Source organism: Odontesthes bonariensis, chromosome 19 (assembly GCF_027942865.1).
Source record: "Odontesthes bonariensis isolate fOdoBon6 chromosome 19, fOdoBon6.hap1, whole genome shotgun sequence".
NCBI classification, from domain to species: domain Eukaryota; kingdom Metazoa; phylum Chordata; class Actinopteri; order Atheriniformes; family Atherinopsidae; genus Odontesthes; species Odontesthes bonariensis.
This window is the reverse complement of record NC_134524.1, coordinates 2558260-2572740: the sequence shown is the minus strand read 5'-3', so window position 1 is coordinate 2572740 and position 14481 is coordinate 2558260. Positions and strand designations below refer to the sequence as shown.

General features: G+C 43.5%; 1 protein-coding gene and 1 long non-coding RNA gene across 2 annotated transcripts; one reads left to right on the top strand and one right to left on the bottom strand.

The window, feature by feature from the left end:
- On the top strand, positions 1-1467 carry LOC142368969 (uncharacterized). The gene is made up of 3 exons (XR_012767475.1): positions 1-204; positions 329-461; positions 807-1467. It is a non-coding gene; the product is annotated as an uncharacterized LOC142368969 (long non-coding RNA).
- Positions 1468-3684: 2217 nt separating this feature from the next.
- LOC142369463 (uncharacterized) lies at positions 3685-7482 on the bottom strand. Its single transcript, XM_075451816.1, has 3 exons — positions 7363-7482; positions 7075-7242; positions 3685-4620 (listed from the first exon to the last, which is right to left on the bottom strand). The coding sequence occupies exons 1-3, from the start codon at positions 7480-7482 to the stop codon at positions 3685-3687; spliced, it is 1224 nt and encodes a 407-aa protein (XP_075307931.1).
- Between the last annotated feature and the right edge of the window lie 6999 nt (positions 7483-14481).

The following is a 14481-nucleotide window of genomic DNA, read 5'->3' as shown; positions in this document are numbered from 1 at the left end:
TGTGTTTTTCTCTCTTCTTTTCTCTTTCTTTTTTTCTCTTTCCTAATAAGCTGATACTATTGTACAATATACTGTTGTGTGATGAAAGATGTTTGCCTGTTTTTGTTTTTCAACTGTAAATATAAGCTTTATTATTATTATGGGTATGCATGCTAATATACTTCTCTTCTTAAAATAAGGGGGCAGCACATTTAAGAATCTAAGGTATGTAGGACAATACATTCATTTTGGACTTGTTTATTTAGCGCATATCCCAAACAAAGCGCTTACGGCCATTATTCCACACATTTTAAAAAGTGCTTATCTCTTTCTTTTCTGTCTGCTGAAGGTGCGGTGTTTGATTTGCCCACAAGAACTGGCCTTTCATGCCAACACATCCTCCATGATGGGACACCTCCGGTCCATCCATCCTGCTGAGAGCCCTCGGACACCAAAGCAAACCTTCAGTCCTCCTTCTGCCGGTAATTATTTACTGTATGATGTGGATGGTGGGTGCAGACAGTCACACACCTGATAGCTCAGTGATTAGCTTAGTGACTTTTGCATTCCAAGGTTATGAGTTCAAATCCAGCATTTTACAAGTTTGCCCTGCCTTTATTTTCTTGATATGCAGAATTTTATTTTTGTCGCGTCATGGAAGCAAAAGCTTGATTCTGCGTTGGTGGATATGATTGTAATGGATGTGCAACCATTTTCCTTTGTGGAAGATAAAGCTTTCAGGGTACGGTGGCTAGTAGTTGTATAGCATTTAGAGAATCGATGCATGTTTACCTCATGAACTGTATTTCATTTAATGTCACCCTTAGGCCTTTGTCAACCTTTTGGACCCCACCTACATCATTCCAGGTAGGAAGGCCTTGAGGACAATGGTGGAGGACAAGTCCAAGGCGACGAAGGAGAAGGCCTCAGCTCTGGTGAGCAGGGCCTCTGCTGGCAGCCTGACAGCTGACATGTGGACGTCCATTAACATGGCTGTAACCTGGGGCGGCCATCTTGGACCGGTCACCGCTCCACTCAGTGTAATCTGTCTGGCTGGAGCCATGAAGCATCAGCGCATTTAATCAATCACAACTCACTGAATACAAAACTGATTTTCACCGGATTTTTGTTTCTGCAAACGTGATACATGTAGGCATGATACGGGACACATGACTCAGCGTATTTTAACATTCATAGTAGGCTCAGCAGTAATAGAATTTTCTGCTCTGTAACATATGTGATGTAGGATATATATATATGTAACCACAAATATATGATAAAGAAGCAGAAGCAGATTGTGTACTACTCAGATATTTTATTAAGTTGAAAAATGAAGAAATGATACATTATACATAAAAGATAAAACCCAAAAGACAGAAGTTATATATCAGAAAATAATTGTATCTCTTTCAGGCTTGTTGCTCCATCAGTGTTAAAACAAGAATAAATGTTTGATGTAAAATCTACTGAACATTGTATGTTCTTTATGCTGAGCTGTAAATAAACAGTTGGAATCATAATTCACTGTATCCTGTATATATTTGCTGGGAGAGACTTTAGTCCAGTTTAGATTACTGCAGATTATCAGAAAATATGCAGCTGAACTCAACACAAACAGCTCTGATGGCTGCAGAAGATGCAGTCTGAGAGGAGATTTATTTAACTTCTACAGCGATTTATTTATGCTTTACATGCAGGTTTTATCATAATAACTCAGTGGCGGCTCCTGGCAGATTTCTCAGGGGGTCATCAGCTCTGCTCCATCACCTTTTGTCTTTGTGCGCTCGTTGTTCCTGCTCCTTCTCACCCTGTTGAAAGGAGTAATTAGCATTTGGGCCCCGAGCAGACCTCCACCGATTTGTAATCATTAAAGTTATTTTAGCCTTAAGGAGTTTCTTTTGTTTTGTGACTGAATGTTACAAATGAAGACATTTCCCCATAACTTAGAGCCTCCACCTATCCTTCAGAGACTTTAGGCATGTGTCCAGGATGGCGAGGGGAAAGACTCTCACACTCAGGGGCGCCTCAGGGCTCCAGGCTGGGACCTCACACTGACAAAAGTTAGAACAGTTCAGTTTCTGCCTCAGAAAGAAAGCTCAAAGCTGCACCTCAACCACACTTTACAGCATCTCGTTGGGACGGGGAGGCCATGAGACGGGAAACTTTATCATTAACTAGGTGAATGTGATTTTATGATAAAGTTTTATCAACATTTCAATGAATCAAACAAAATCAGTTTTGTAAATGAGCTCAGTTGAATTCAACTCAACAATACTCATTAATCCCTGAAGGTAAATTATATCCCTGCAGGATTAGTTATAATTAAAGATCAGCTGCTGTTACAGAGAACTTTCCAAGCTTATTTGAATGTAAGTTGTATAAATGTACTTCTAAAATACTACGAATAAGTTAAGTTTGTGTATTGTACAAAAATTGTAATGTACTTAGCCGCTTGTTCTGTATATTATTTTTGCTTGGAATAAACTAAACTAAACTAAAAAAAAAAGGAACAAAAACACCCTGAAGCAGGTTTAAATGATCAGCGTTTGAGTTTGTAGATACAATCCAATAAAGTATAAGGGTGTCGTGTGCACACTCTGCCACCAGGTGTTCTGGGTAAGTTGTGTAGCCGTCGGGGCAGAAGAAGAAGAAGAAGAAGAAGAAGAAGAAGAAGAAGAAGAAGAGTTGTGGACTAAAACAACGTGAGCAGCGCGACTGAGAGCATCTGAGATTACAGCAGAATGTCTGTTTGGTAAATCTGCTCAGTACCTGATTGTGTGAGTAACTGAGCAGTTGTAGAAGCAACAAACAGATCAGTTCAGTTTTCTCCTGTTAAACGGTTCAATTCAAAGTACCGTTAGCCTGCTTAGCTGCCTTTTCCCTCAGTGCAGCCATGACGTTTGGACTAAAATGCGTTCATACATCTGATTCCAACACAACAGACATTTGAAAGAGTTTCACAGCTTGAAGTTGAGCCTCGTGCCCTTTTAGTGTTGGAACAGCCTTAACTTTCAGCTTCAGTCATGAGCATCATACAGCTGTCTGCGAAGTACAGGGAACAACTCCAAACCTTTTTCAGACTGCGTTAAAGATTTCTGGGTCTTTGGGGAAGATGATGAGGGTCAACTTTCCCTCGTAACCAAACACACATTTTCTTCAAAAATATCTGTGTAGCAAGAACATGAAAAGCATGAGAAAAGTTAACATCTGATCTTTAATGAAATGCAGAACAATAAAATACAGACGAGTGTAAAGCTCGACTTCACATCAAACTGTAATGATATATTGCTTCTTCAGATGTTTACAGAAATACCCACAGCTGGTGCAAAGCTACTTTGTGGATCTTAACTTTAAACAAAACAAATATGTTCCGTATAACAGAATAAACATGTTTCTACTTTCAAACAGACTGCATTTTGTTCTGTCCATTAAACTCACAATTGATGCCATGTTTGTCTTGAATGTCGGGAGATCCGTCCCCAGTTAAAGCAATCCCAACAAATTATAACGCACTTTCAATGGTTCTTCAAACATGTGCTCACCACAAAACATTCAGAACTAAAGTCCTGACAAGAGAAGGTGGTAATCCACAAAGAAGATTTTTAATCTGAACAAAGGTAAGGCTTCTGATTGGTAGTTCCTGTTGCTGCTCCCAGGTGAAGGTTTGCTTTTTTTGCCGTAAAAATTGATGTTGATTTAAGCCAATCATTTCTCTGCAGTGTGACTACGTTGGTGTCTCTTTAGATGAGATAATACAGTGAAAGCTGCCCCACACTGACCACAGATGAAAGGCTTCTCACCTGAGTGAATACGTTGGTGTTCCTTTAGACTAGATAATCTAGTGAAAGCTGCCCCACACTGACCACAGATGAAAGGTTTCTCTCCAGAGTGAATACGTTGGTGTTCCTTTAGACTATCTAATCGAGTGAAAGCTGCCCCACACTGACCACAGATGAAAGGTTTCTCTCCTGTGTGAATACGTTGGTGTTTCTTTAGATCAGACAATTGAGTGAAAGCTGCCCCACACTGGTCACAGCTGAAAGGTTTCTCTCCTGTGTGTATACGTTGGTGTTTCTTTAGACTACCTACTATAGTGAAAGCTGCCCCACACTGAACACAGATGAAAGGTTTCTCTCCTGAGTGAATACGTTGGTGTTCCTTTAGATGAGATAATCTAGTGAAAACTGCCCCACACTGACCGCAGCTGTATGGCTTCTCTCCTGAGTGAATACGTTGGTGTCTCTTTAGATTAGGTAATCTAGTGAAAGCTGCCCCACACTGACCACAGATGAAAGGTTTCTCTCCTGAGTGAATACATTGGTGTTTCTTTAGATTAGATAATCCAGTGAAAGCTGCCCCACACTGACCACAGATGAAAGGTTTCTCTCCTGAGTGAATACGTTGGTGTTCCTTTAGACGAGATAATCTAGTGAAAGCTGCCCCACACTGACCACAGATGAAAGGTTTCTCTCCTTTGTGAATACGTTGGTGTCTCTTGAATACGTTGGTGTCACACTGGTCACAGCTGTATGGCTTCTCTCCAGTATGAATTATCTGATGATACCTCAGATTTGATCGTTTGATAACTTTCCCACAGTCCTTACAGCAGTGCCATCTGGATCCCTCTTGGGCTCTATGTTTCTGCAATGACAGAGAGGAAGAAGACTTAGGTCCTTTTGAAATTCACACAAAAGATTTCTCTAAGCTAACCTACGCTAACCAACATATTCTAACTGGAGCTGGACAGACCGAGCCACACAGGTCTCAATATCTCAGTTCAAACGTGAACGCTGAGGGTGCGTTTATAAGTGCCCTCAGCTATCAGCACTGTGCTCTGATGTGTTCTGCACACGTTCAGCTTTTTAAGCAGTAAACTTTTGCTTTTTGCTCTTTTACAAATTTTTTTTGTCATGATGAAACTCTAAAAAGGATCTTGAGCTACAATATTTCTAAATGATGGAAGGAACCAGAGTCTTGTCCAAGTTGTTCACTTAAACACCATGTAGAGGTTGGGCTGAAAAAGGTTGATGATCACTGGTTTAAAGGAATAAAAGTAACTGTGGTGGTAATACATGACATTCTTTACACTAACCCTCTGTTCCAGCTTACAACTCAGAGGTCTGCAGCCATTCAGCTCAACAACCATCAGGGAAACACAGTCCGTTTTAACTCAACCTTTGTTTCACTTTGTTAAAACAACTCTACAAACCTGTCATCTAACCATTAAAGACCCAGAATATTACCACCACCAGGTTCAATTCATGTAAACCAGAGACTTTAAACACAAATAATGAAGATTAGCTCCTGAACCTCCCAAATCTGCAGACTGAGAGCCAGAACACGTCCCACCACAACAATCTGCCCGCTGATTTTCTTCCAGCAGATCATTCAGCCTGCAGCACATGTTGAGTCTAAGCACATCTGGATCTGCAGCTCAGAGAGAGGAGATGAAACCAGGAAACACTTTGCTGTTTTTAACCAGGAAAAACACAAACTGAGCAAAGGGAACATTTATTAAGTGACTCTAATATTGATATACTTGGAGTATCTGAAAGTTGGTTGACACATTCATCATCATCTACAGCAGCTACCAGCATTCCAGGATATAATGTACCGTATTTTCCGCACTATAGAGCGCACTGGGTTATAAAGCGCACTGTCAATGAATGGTCTATTTTCAAACTTTTTTCAAGCGCACCGGCCTATAAGGCGCATAAAGCGAAACAAAACAGTGTTGTTGCCGTTACCTGGCAGTTCAGTGATGATTCGAAAAACGTAACTTATAAAATCGGCTCGGCGCATGCGCAAAACCACAAAGTAGCAATTCTCGAAAAGTAGCACAAATCGACTGAACACCGGCCTTCGTGAAAGCTAGGACCACAGTTGAGCCTGATACCTTAGCCCAGGCATCCACGATCCATTGGCAGATAGTAGCGAAAGTCGCCCGGCGCTGTCTCCCTCCCTTGGTGAATGTGTGTTCGCCTTCTGTCACAGCTGCTCCCACGCAGCTCGCAGTTTAACTTTGAACGCCCTGTTGACACTGATATTCATGTCCCGTGCTAACGCTGTTGCCTTCAGTTGAATAGAGACTGTAGAGACGCTTCTAACCGCTGCTCTCTGTTCAATAACCCACTGTTCAATTTTGTTATTATTATGGTGAATCACAATATATATTACTCCGCTACGCTCATGACTACTGTAGCCGTAATGCTGCGGTGCGGCTTTGTAGTTTACCAAAGTCTTACTAAAACATTTTGACAGAGCGCCATGTACCACACAAAATCGCTTCGGGTTCTGTAAGCTAACAAGAATAAATCCATATATAAAGCGCTCCGGGTTATAAGGCGCACTTTTGTTTTTTGAGAAAATTATAGGCTTTTAAGTGCGCCTTATAGTGCGGAAAATACGGTATTTAGAAAGGCTAGAGAAGCAGGGCGAGGTGGGGGAGTATTAATCTGTCAGAGAGAAGTTTCAACATGAACTAATAAGGTGGCCTAAAGACGTTAACGCTGAGTGTTTTGGTCTAAATGCATCACTCTGCTCTGCAATGTCTTTTACTGTGATTGGTGTGGATCCACCTCAGCAAAGGATGTGTTTTATGATCATCTTCAGACAATCTTAAATCACTGCAACTCGAAGAAGGAAATCATCCTACTCGCTGATTTTAATATCACCTGGGACATCAAGTCAGGGAAAAAATTAAACAGCTGATGGATGAGTACAATTTGAGACAAATTATAAAAGGAGCTACAAGAATAACTAATACGTCAAATACAACAATTGATCTAATATTTACTAATAATCCTGAATTATCTATTATCTATTATCTGGCCTGTCAGATCACAATTTTATCTTGTGCTCATGGGAAATTAAGAGGAGGCATTTAATGTGTGTGTGTGCTTACACACAGGGTGCGTGTGACGCGTCAGTGCAGTAGTAGTGCGTAGAAGTGCATGTAGTTAGTGCATGTCGCATGTTGTGTGTTGCATGTTGCTCCCGCTTGCTACTCTCTGCTTTCAGCTACTGCCACCAGCTAGCCCCTCCTAGTGGGGGTGAAAAGAGGAGCCGAGTGCGTAAGCCTCCCCCTGCCGGTACACAGCCTCTCCACCACCAGGACTCCTGCAGAGCCTCCTGGTGGCCACACACGGTAACTGGGTCCGCGACGTCCCAGGCCAATCTGTAGGGGATCTCGGAGCAGCAGTGGGCCCCAGAGGCATGGCGTGCAGGCCCACACGCCCTGGCGTCTGCCAACCACTGTCCCAGCTATGGGTCATATAGCATGGGCAGATGGGGCTCATAGCCTTAGATGGCAACCCGTCTAGGAGAAAGACACTCTGATCTAAAACCGGGACTATGAGGAGTTGCGCCCCACAGTTCGCTAACAGCATAGTAAAGCCAACCATGGAGAGCAGAGTCATCCCAAATCCTATACTTCCAGTGGCGGGAGTCCACAGGAACATCGCCGCGGCCAGTGGTGCTGGTCCTCCTTCTGGAGGACGCCATGACGACAGGACCTCAAACCCTGGGACTGTCCCAGGGAGGGTCCTGTCCGATCACAGCACTCCGTCCAATGCACTCATGCGCTGTCACAGACCATTTATTATGGGAACCTTCAACGCATGCACAGCGAGAGAAGAGGCGAGATTGATAGAGCTAGCACACTGTGCTGAGGAGCAGGGAGTGGAGATCCTAGGGATCCAAGAACACAGGAGAGTGCACACTGATGACCCGATCGTCTACAGCAGAGTGGAGAGATGCACGTTCATTTCTGCATCTGCATGGAGGAACGAGGCCCAGGCCACAACAGGCGGTGTCGGGTTAATGCTGGGATCCCAGGTGCGTAAGGCTCTCCGTCGGTTTACCACACCGACAGGATTTTGAGCGCTCGGGCAATCCAGTAATAACAGTCATAGTCGTGTACTCACCCACCAACGTGGCACCATCTTACGTGGTGGAGAAGTTCTTTGAGGACCTTGTAACAGCGGTCCGTAAAGTCCAAGTGCACAACTTCCTGGCAATCCCAGGGGACTTCAATGCAAGGCTAGGACCAGAGGACGCACCCTTCCCCTACCAAGACTCTACCAACCGCAACGGCAGCTACCTCACTGCCTTCCTCACGGAGCACGAGATCCTGGCGGCAAATACCATCTTCCGGAAGAGAGCAGGAAAGAGGTTGACCTTCCAAGACCGTGCCACAGGAACACTACGGCAACTAGACTACATCTTAGTGCGGAAGAAGTGGAGGAACTCCATCATAAATGCTGAGCCATACAGTACTTTTAGTTCAGTGGGCTCAGACCACCGCATGGTCTCCATGAGAGTTCCCCTGAGCCTCAGGGTCCCCAAACCAAGTCCCAAGATCCGATACAACTGGAAAGCCTTCTCGAGTGATCCTGGCCTTCAAACCAGATAAACAGAGGAGGTGAGGAAACGATTCCACCAGCTGGACAGGGAGGCGGATCCTAGTGGCGAATACAGGAGATTCGTCTCTGCGAATGAGGAGGCGACCAGGCTGTGCGTACCCATGATGGAAAGAGTCCGAACCTCCATGCGATCCAAACACCCAGAGGTCGTAGCAGCACGAGGGAAAGTGGAGGAAGCCCGCCTCAACTTTGAGCGGGAGCCAACTGCAGAGAGTCGTGGCGAGCTGAATGAAGCCAAACAGTTTCTTTTCAAAACGTATGACACAGAGCTCCAGACTAACTTATTGCACTGGTGCGCCTAACTTTTTTTTCTTAGGTGCACCAGCACAAAAGTTAGGTCCACCCAAATTTTCAAACTCATTGCATTTAACACCGCAGTTTTACAGGTTCACTTTATTTATTTATTTATTTTTTTTTTTTTTAAATCGCTGTCCATATATGTCTATTAACTAGCAATCTGGTCAAAATAAAGTTCTTATTTGAAGCACAATTCTACAAACTTACTGAACTTACTAACTACTTACTGAAACTTACTGAAAAAGTGTTGGTGCTTAAAGTGCTTCACTTACCTGAAATTTAAACTTAAAACATCTCAAGATAAATTAAATAAAAAGAAAATCTAAATTAAAATTGCAAGTGTTTTAAGGGCTTCAAACTGAACATCTCATGGCTCAATGTCTTATGGACTGTCCTCCATTGCAGTCACAGGCCCCTGGGATGGCCAACTCCTGTAGTTGGGTTAAATATATATAAATATATATATATATATATATATATGTTATATATATATATGTGTATATTCACCGGTCTTCCTCTCCTCAAGATACGGCCTTACACACTGACACATTCCTGAACGATCAGGTGCTTTCAGCTGCTGCCTGCCGCTGAAAGGCAGCGGGGAGCGGGGACACTGAGTAGGTAATGTGTTTTATAGATGCGTTGTGCTTTTTCAGCGTTTCAATTCGAAATGTTTTAGAACCAGTCACAAATGCACTATTGCCACACTTTACAGTAAATGCAGTGCATTATATTATCGGTTTTACTGCATCTTAGCCAGGGAAACTGGTCAAGCCAATCTCTTAGATATGTATATACTTTACCCCTTTTAATTTCAGTTGGTTCTGGCTCGGAGTCGATCGTATGTGGCTCATTATCTGATGCTAGCTCTGGATGCTAGCTCATTATCTGATGATAGCTCCGGACCAGGGCTTGACATAACGTGGGAGGTTAATTGCTCCGTGTCAGAGCATTGGTTGTGGTTATTTTCGGACGAATCAGGCCTTAACTTAACCAAAAAGTTGTCAATCGTTCTTTTCATCTTGTCACCCACGGCTACATCCACTGTTTATCTGACGAGCCGAGGTTCATCACCTCTCTGTCTGACTACAGTACGCTCGTTTTACACAAGCGTACACGGGCCAATCAGAGGGGGGTCCCGCCCTTCACTATCTCTGATTGGTTTAGACCACGATATGGGTCTAACGTGTGTCTGTTGTTGAACCACAGGGAGACATTTGAGAGTCTCGTAGACTTTTTTTAATTTTTTTTCCTCGAACGGGTGGTTGCACCGGTGCAACGTGAGATTTTTTTTAGGCGCACCATTGAGAAAATAGGTCGCACTCCTGAGCCCTGTGACACCATCAAAGGGGAGGAACTGATGGAGAGAGTGCGAAGGGTGCAGGAGGCGCAAGGCGAACAGCAGTATGGGGAGGCCTGGAGGGTCATCAATGAGATGACGGGGCGGAAGAGGACCAAGGAGGGACAGGTGGAGGGACACAGCCCGGAAGAGCGGGTGACAACCTGGACTACCCACTTCCAAAGGCTGCTGGGAGAACCAGCAGAGGCAGCTGAGGAAGAACTTGCCAGAGCAAAAACCACTGTAAGAGTAGGAAAGAGTGCTGGTCCGGATGGTATACCCCCAGAGATGCTGAAGAACTGTGACATGGACGACATCATTTTGGAGTTCTGCAACCTTGCCCTGCTGCACAATCGGCTGCCTGATATGTGGTCTCTATCAAACATCGTGCCAGTGCCTAAATCCGGAGACCTCTCGAAGCCAGACCACTATCGAGGCATCAGCCTGACATGCATTACTGCGAAAGTCTACAACCCCATGATCCTAAACAGGGTCCGGCAGGCAATCAACCCTCTTCTGAGGACGACTCAGAACAGCTTTCGAGAGGGACGCACCACTACATCCCAGATCTTGGCGCTAAGGAGAATGATTGAGGAGGTGAAGAAGAACAACCTGACAGCAGTTCTATCATAGGCGCCATCTTCATGTCAACATTGGGGGGGCGTGACGTCATGTTGAAAGATCAAAGACTTAGAAACAGCGCAAGTCATTTTCATTCATTACTATTGCAAGCGGGATGCATAAAAAACTCACGACTTTAAACATTGTATGGAAAATTATTTATTCAATAAACAGTTTATTGCAAGCATTACATTTATTGCATTGTAAGTTTAGTGCAATTTTCTTTGAAATTAATTCGAGAGACAACCGACAATAGTGCAAAAGTTCAAACGTGCACCAACCATATAGCCTATATCTAACTTACAAACTTCAGCAATAGCCTACATCTCGTTCATGGCCACAGAAATGAACAGGTAGCCTAGGCCAGTAAAACTAAACAAACAATAAAAGAACAAAACCGTTTTTTTTTACAAATAACTAGCCTACTGTCAGGTAAAATAATCATTTTAATCATCAATACGAACTGAAGGCTTCAAATTGCGGAGATCAGCACCGCCCCACCGCGACCCGAGTCATTGGATTAGAACGGGAGAAAATGAAAAATGATTATAAAAAAAAATACAAAGTACAGTGGGACAAATAGTGACTCGCGTGTATTTCACTGCTCTTCTGACTGAGCCGCTGCATCCTGACTCCGCTCTGTAGCGTTTTTTTCTTCTAAAGCCCGCGGTGCAGGTGTGTTTTTTCGAGAGAAGAACATAGTTATCGGTGTTGTCGCTCTTTTTTCTTCTGGGGGGAAAAGATTCTTATATACCGACATGCCACCATCGATTATGTTTGAGAACTGTAATGAACGTGTACGTGTACATATTAAACCGCAACGTTATTGACACACAGGTAGAGAAGAAGCGGAGAGACTGTTTAGCCAATCAGAATGCAGAACACAATGCACGATGCAAATCTGTGAAGCAGCGAGACCGTGAAAGGTGAACCGCGTTATAGCGAGGGTTCACTGTATTGCAAACTGAGAAGGGGGCGGGTCATGTCCGATCATAACATTTTAGATTGCGTTTCTATATTATGTAGTTTGTATTCAAAGCTAGGCGATTATTTGTTTACTTGGTTTCAATCGTCAGTTTAACATGAATTCAGTGCTGTTGGATATTTGTCACGTTTCATTATTGGGGGGGTTTTGCCCCCCCAACTTTATCTTTGGGAGTGCAAAAAGGTCGTTGCCCCCCCATAGATGGCGCCAGTGAGTTCTATGCTTCATAGACTTCAAAAAAGGCATTTGACTCGATCCACCCAGGCATGATGGTGAAGATCCTAAAGGCATACAGTATTCCCCCCAACCTACTCCGAGCAATAGAGTCCATGTATGCTGGAACAAGGGCCAAGGTGGTGACCCCAGACGGCAACAGTGAGAAGTTTGGCATCCTGGCTGGAGTTATGCAGGGGGACACACTTCCTCTTCATCATAGTCCTTGATTATGCGCTCAGGAAGGCAATCAGTGGGAGAGAGCAGGAACTTGGCTTCACACTATCTCCAAGGAGGTCGAGTCGATACCCCGCAGTGGTCTTCACAGACCTTGACTATGCGGATGACATCAGTTTGCTCTCTGACAACATGGAACAAGCACAAACACTACTGAACAGGGTAGAGCTAGAGTGCGCCAAGGTCGACCTCAGGCTAAACTCCGAGACAACTGAGGTCATCACCTACAACACTCCACCGGAACATCAACCTCTGACTACAGCAGGAGGCACTGTGCTGAGAGAAGTCAGCGACTTCAAATACCTGGGCTCATGGGTCAACTCAACTGAGCAAGATCTAAAAGCCAGTGTGTGGAACTCCAATCTCCCCCGTCAAATCAAACTCAGCTTCTTCTACGTGACAGTAGAGTCCGTTCTCCTTTATGGCTGTGAATGCTGGACCCTGAAGCCAACCCTAAAGAAGTCCCTTGATGGGTGCTACACCAGGATGCTGCGTGCAGTGCTTAACATCAGTAAGAGTGCACATGTAACCAACGAAATCCTGTATGAGGGAATACCCAGGGTGAGCGATAAGATTGCTGTAAGGAGAATGGGACTTGCAGGACATTGCCAAAGGCACCCATAACTGCCAGCCAGCAAACGGTTAAGAGGACGTCCCACACTAACATATGTGGACATACTCAAGAAGGATGCAGGAGTCCAGAGTACCAGCGAAGTGAAAAGATGTATGGAGAATCGGGAAGACTGGAAGCAACGATGGAAGGCTCGTCTGAAGACGGCCTAGAGAGATTTAATGGCATTCACCAGAGGTCACCAGTTCTACTTCATACCCAAAAGCCAGCAACAATTCCTGAATGAGGAAATCCAAAATCTAGAAACTCTAATATTCTGGAAAATAACGACATTGAGCCTAGCTCAGATAACTTCTTAAAAAAGTAAATGATATTATAACGCACTTCACAAAAAAAAAAGGGTAAATCCAAGCAACATAGAAATAATCTGCCCTGGTTGAACAATGAAATTATAAAATGAATGAAAAATAGAGATAAAGTCTTAAGGATGGTCCGTAAGGTGAAAGCAGATTCTATATTGAGGCCATAAATGGGGCAAATGGTGATTAAAAGCTAATATGGAACAATCTAAATGAGTTATCTCCCCCATCTTAGTGATCTACAGCTCCAGGTAAATGATGAGCTAACTGACAATCTGGAGATTACTGTGAGTTATCAATATATTTTTCATTGGCTCAGTTGAGGAACTTGCGAAGCCCTTTAAATGCTCACATATTTCATCTCTAAAAAGGCCAGAGATTCATTTGGTCTTACTAGTGACCTTTTAAGGACCAATAAACAGGCTCTTCTGACCCAGTTGCACATCTTGTAAATCTATCCATAAAACAGGAACGGTACCATCGACATGGAAGATTGCTCGGGTCACCCCCGTCTTTAAGGTCGACAAAATCTATCCACCCATAAGTATTTTACCTAGAATTTCCAAAGTAGCGGAGAAATGGGTTACCACAGAACTGACTGAACATTGAAATAATGGCCATGCCACTCTTCATCCAATGCAATTTGGATTTAGGAAATTCCATTCAGCAGAGACAGCTACCTGTTATTTCCTGGAAAACTTAAAGAGCTTGTTGGATCAGGGTGGCTTTGTAGCTGCTGTATTTCTTGATTTAAAGCGTGCTTTTGACACCATTAATCATGATATGCTTATTGCTAAATCAACTCATTTCAACTTTTCAAATAGTGCCCTCTGCTGGATGAAATCATACCCATCGCACAGGAAACAGGCAGTTCAAATTGGTGATTCGTCATCTTCATACCTCACTTCTTCTGCTGGAGTACCACAGGGCTCAATATTGGGTCCTGTTTTATTCAGCCTAAATGTCCATAACTTACCAAATGTCTGTAGAAATATAAAGATGCAACCATATGCTGACGACACTGTATTATACTGTCATGCCAATTCAATTCAAGAAGCTGCTGCAATTCTCTCAGGAGCCACGGTGCCAGTGTCCCATTGGCTCCAAAACTGATGTTTACATTTGAATAAAAAAAGAAACAGTCTGTATGTTTTACTCCCGGCAGCCAACAGAGGGACAGCAACCATCAGTCATGGTGGATGAGGAGAAACTTGATGTGGTTGAACACTTTAAGTACCTCAGGGTTATCTTTGATTCTAATCATAATGTTGTGTTCACTCCTTTCACTCCTCCCGGGAGGTTGTATATTTTGTTTAGATCGCATTGATTTGGGTCTTGATGAAAACCGGAAGTGATGTAGTTAAGAAAATAAAAATGGGATAAAACAGGAACTTCTTTTCCGTCATTAAAAGAAGCATACCAACAATATGAAACTCAATACTTTGACTTACATTCTG

Bases quoted from the DNA above. Each gene is read 5' to 3' on its own strand.
- LOC142369463 (XM_075451816.1), bottom strand. From the start codon at position 7,482: ATGGCGTCCTCCAGAAGGAGGACCAGCACCACTGGCCGCGGCGATGTT. The intron at 7,243-7,362 runs GTTAGCGAACTG...TATGACCCATAG, and splicing joins ATGGTTGGCTTTACTATGCT to CTGGGACAGTGGTTGGCAGA. The intron at 4,621-7,074 runs GTACCGGCAGGG...CTGTCATTGCAG, and splicing joins CCTGGTGGTGGAGAGGCTGT to AAACATAGAGCCCAAGAGGG.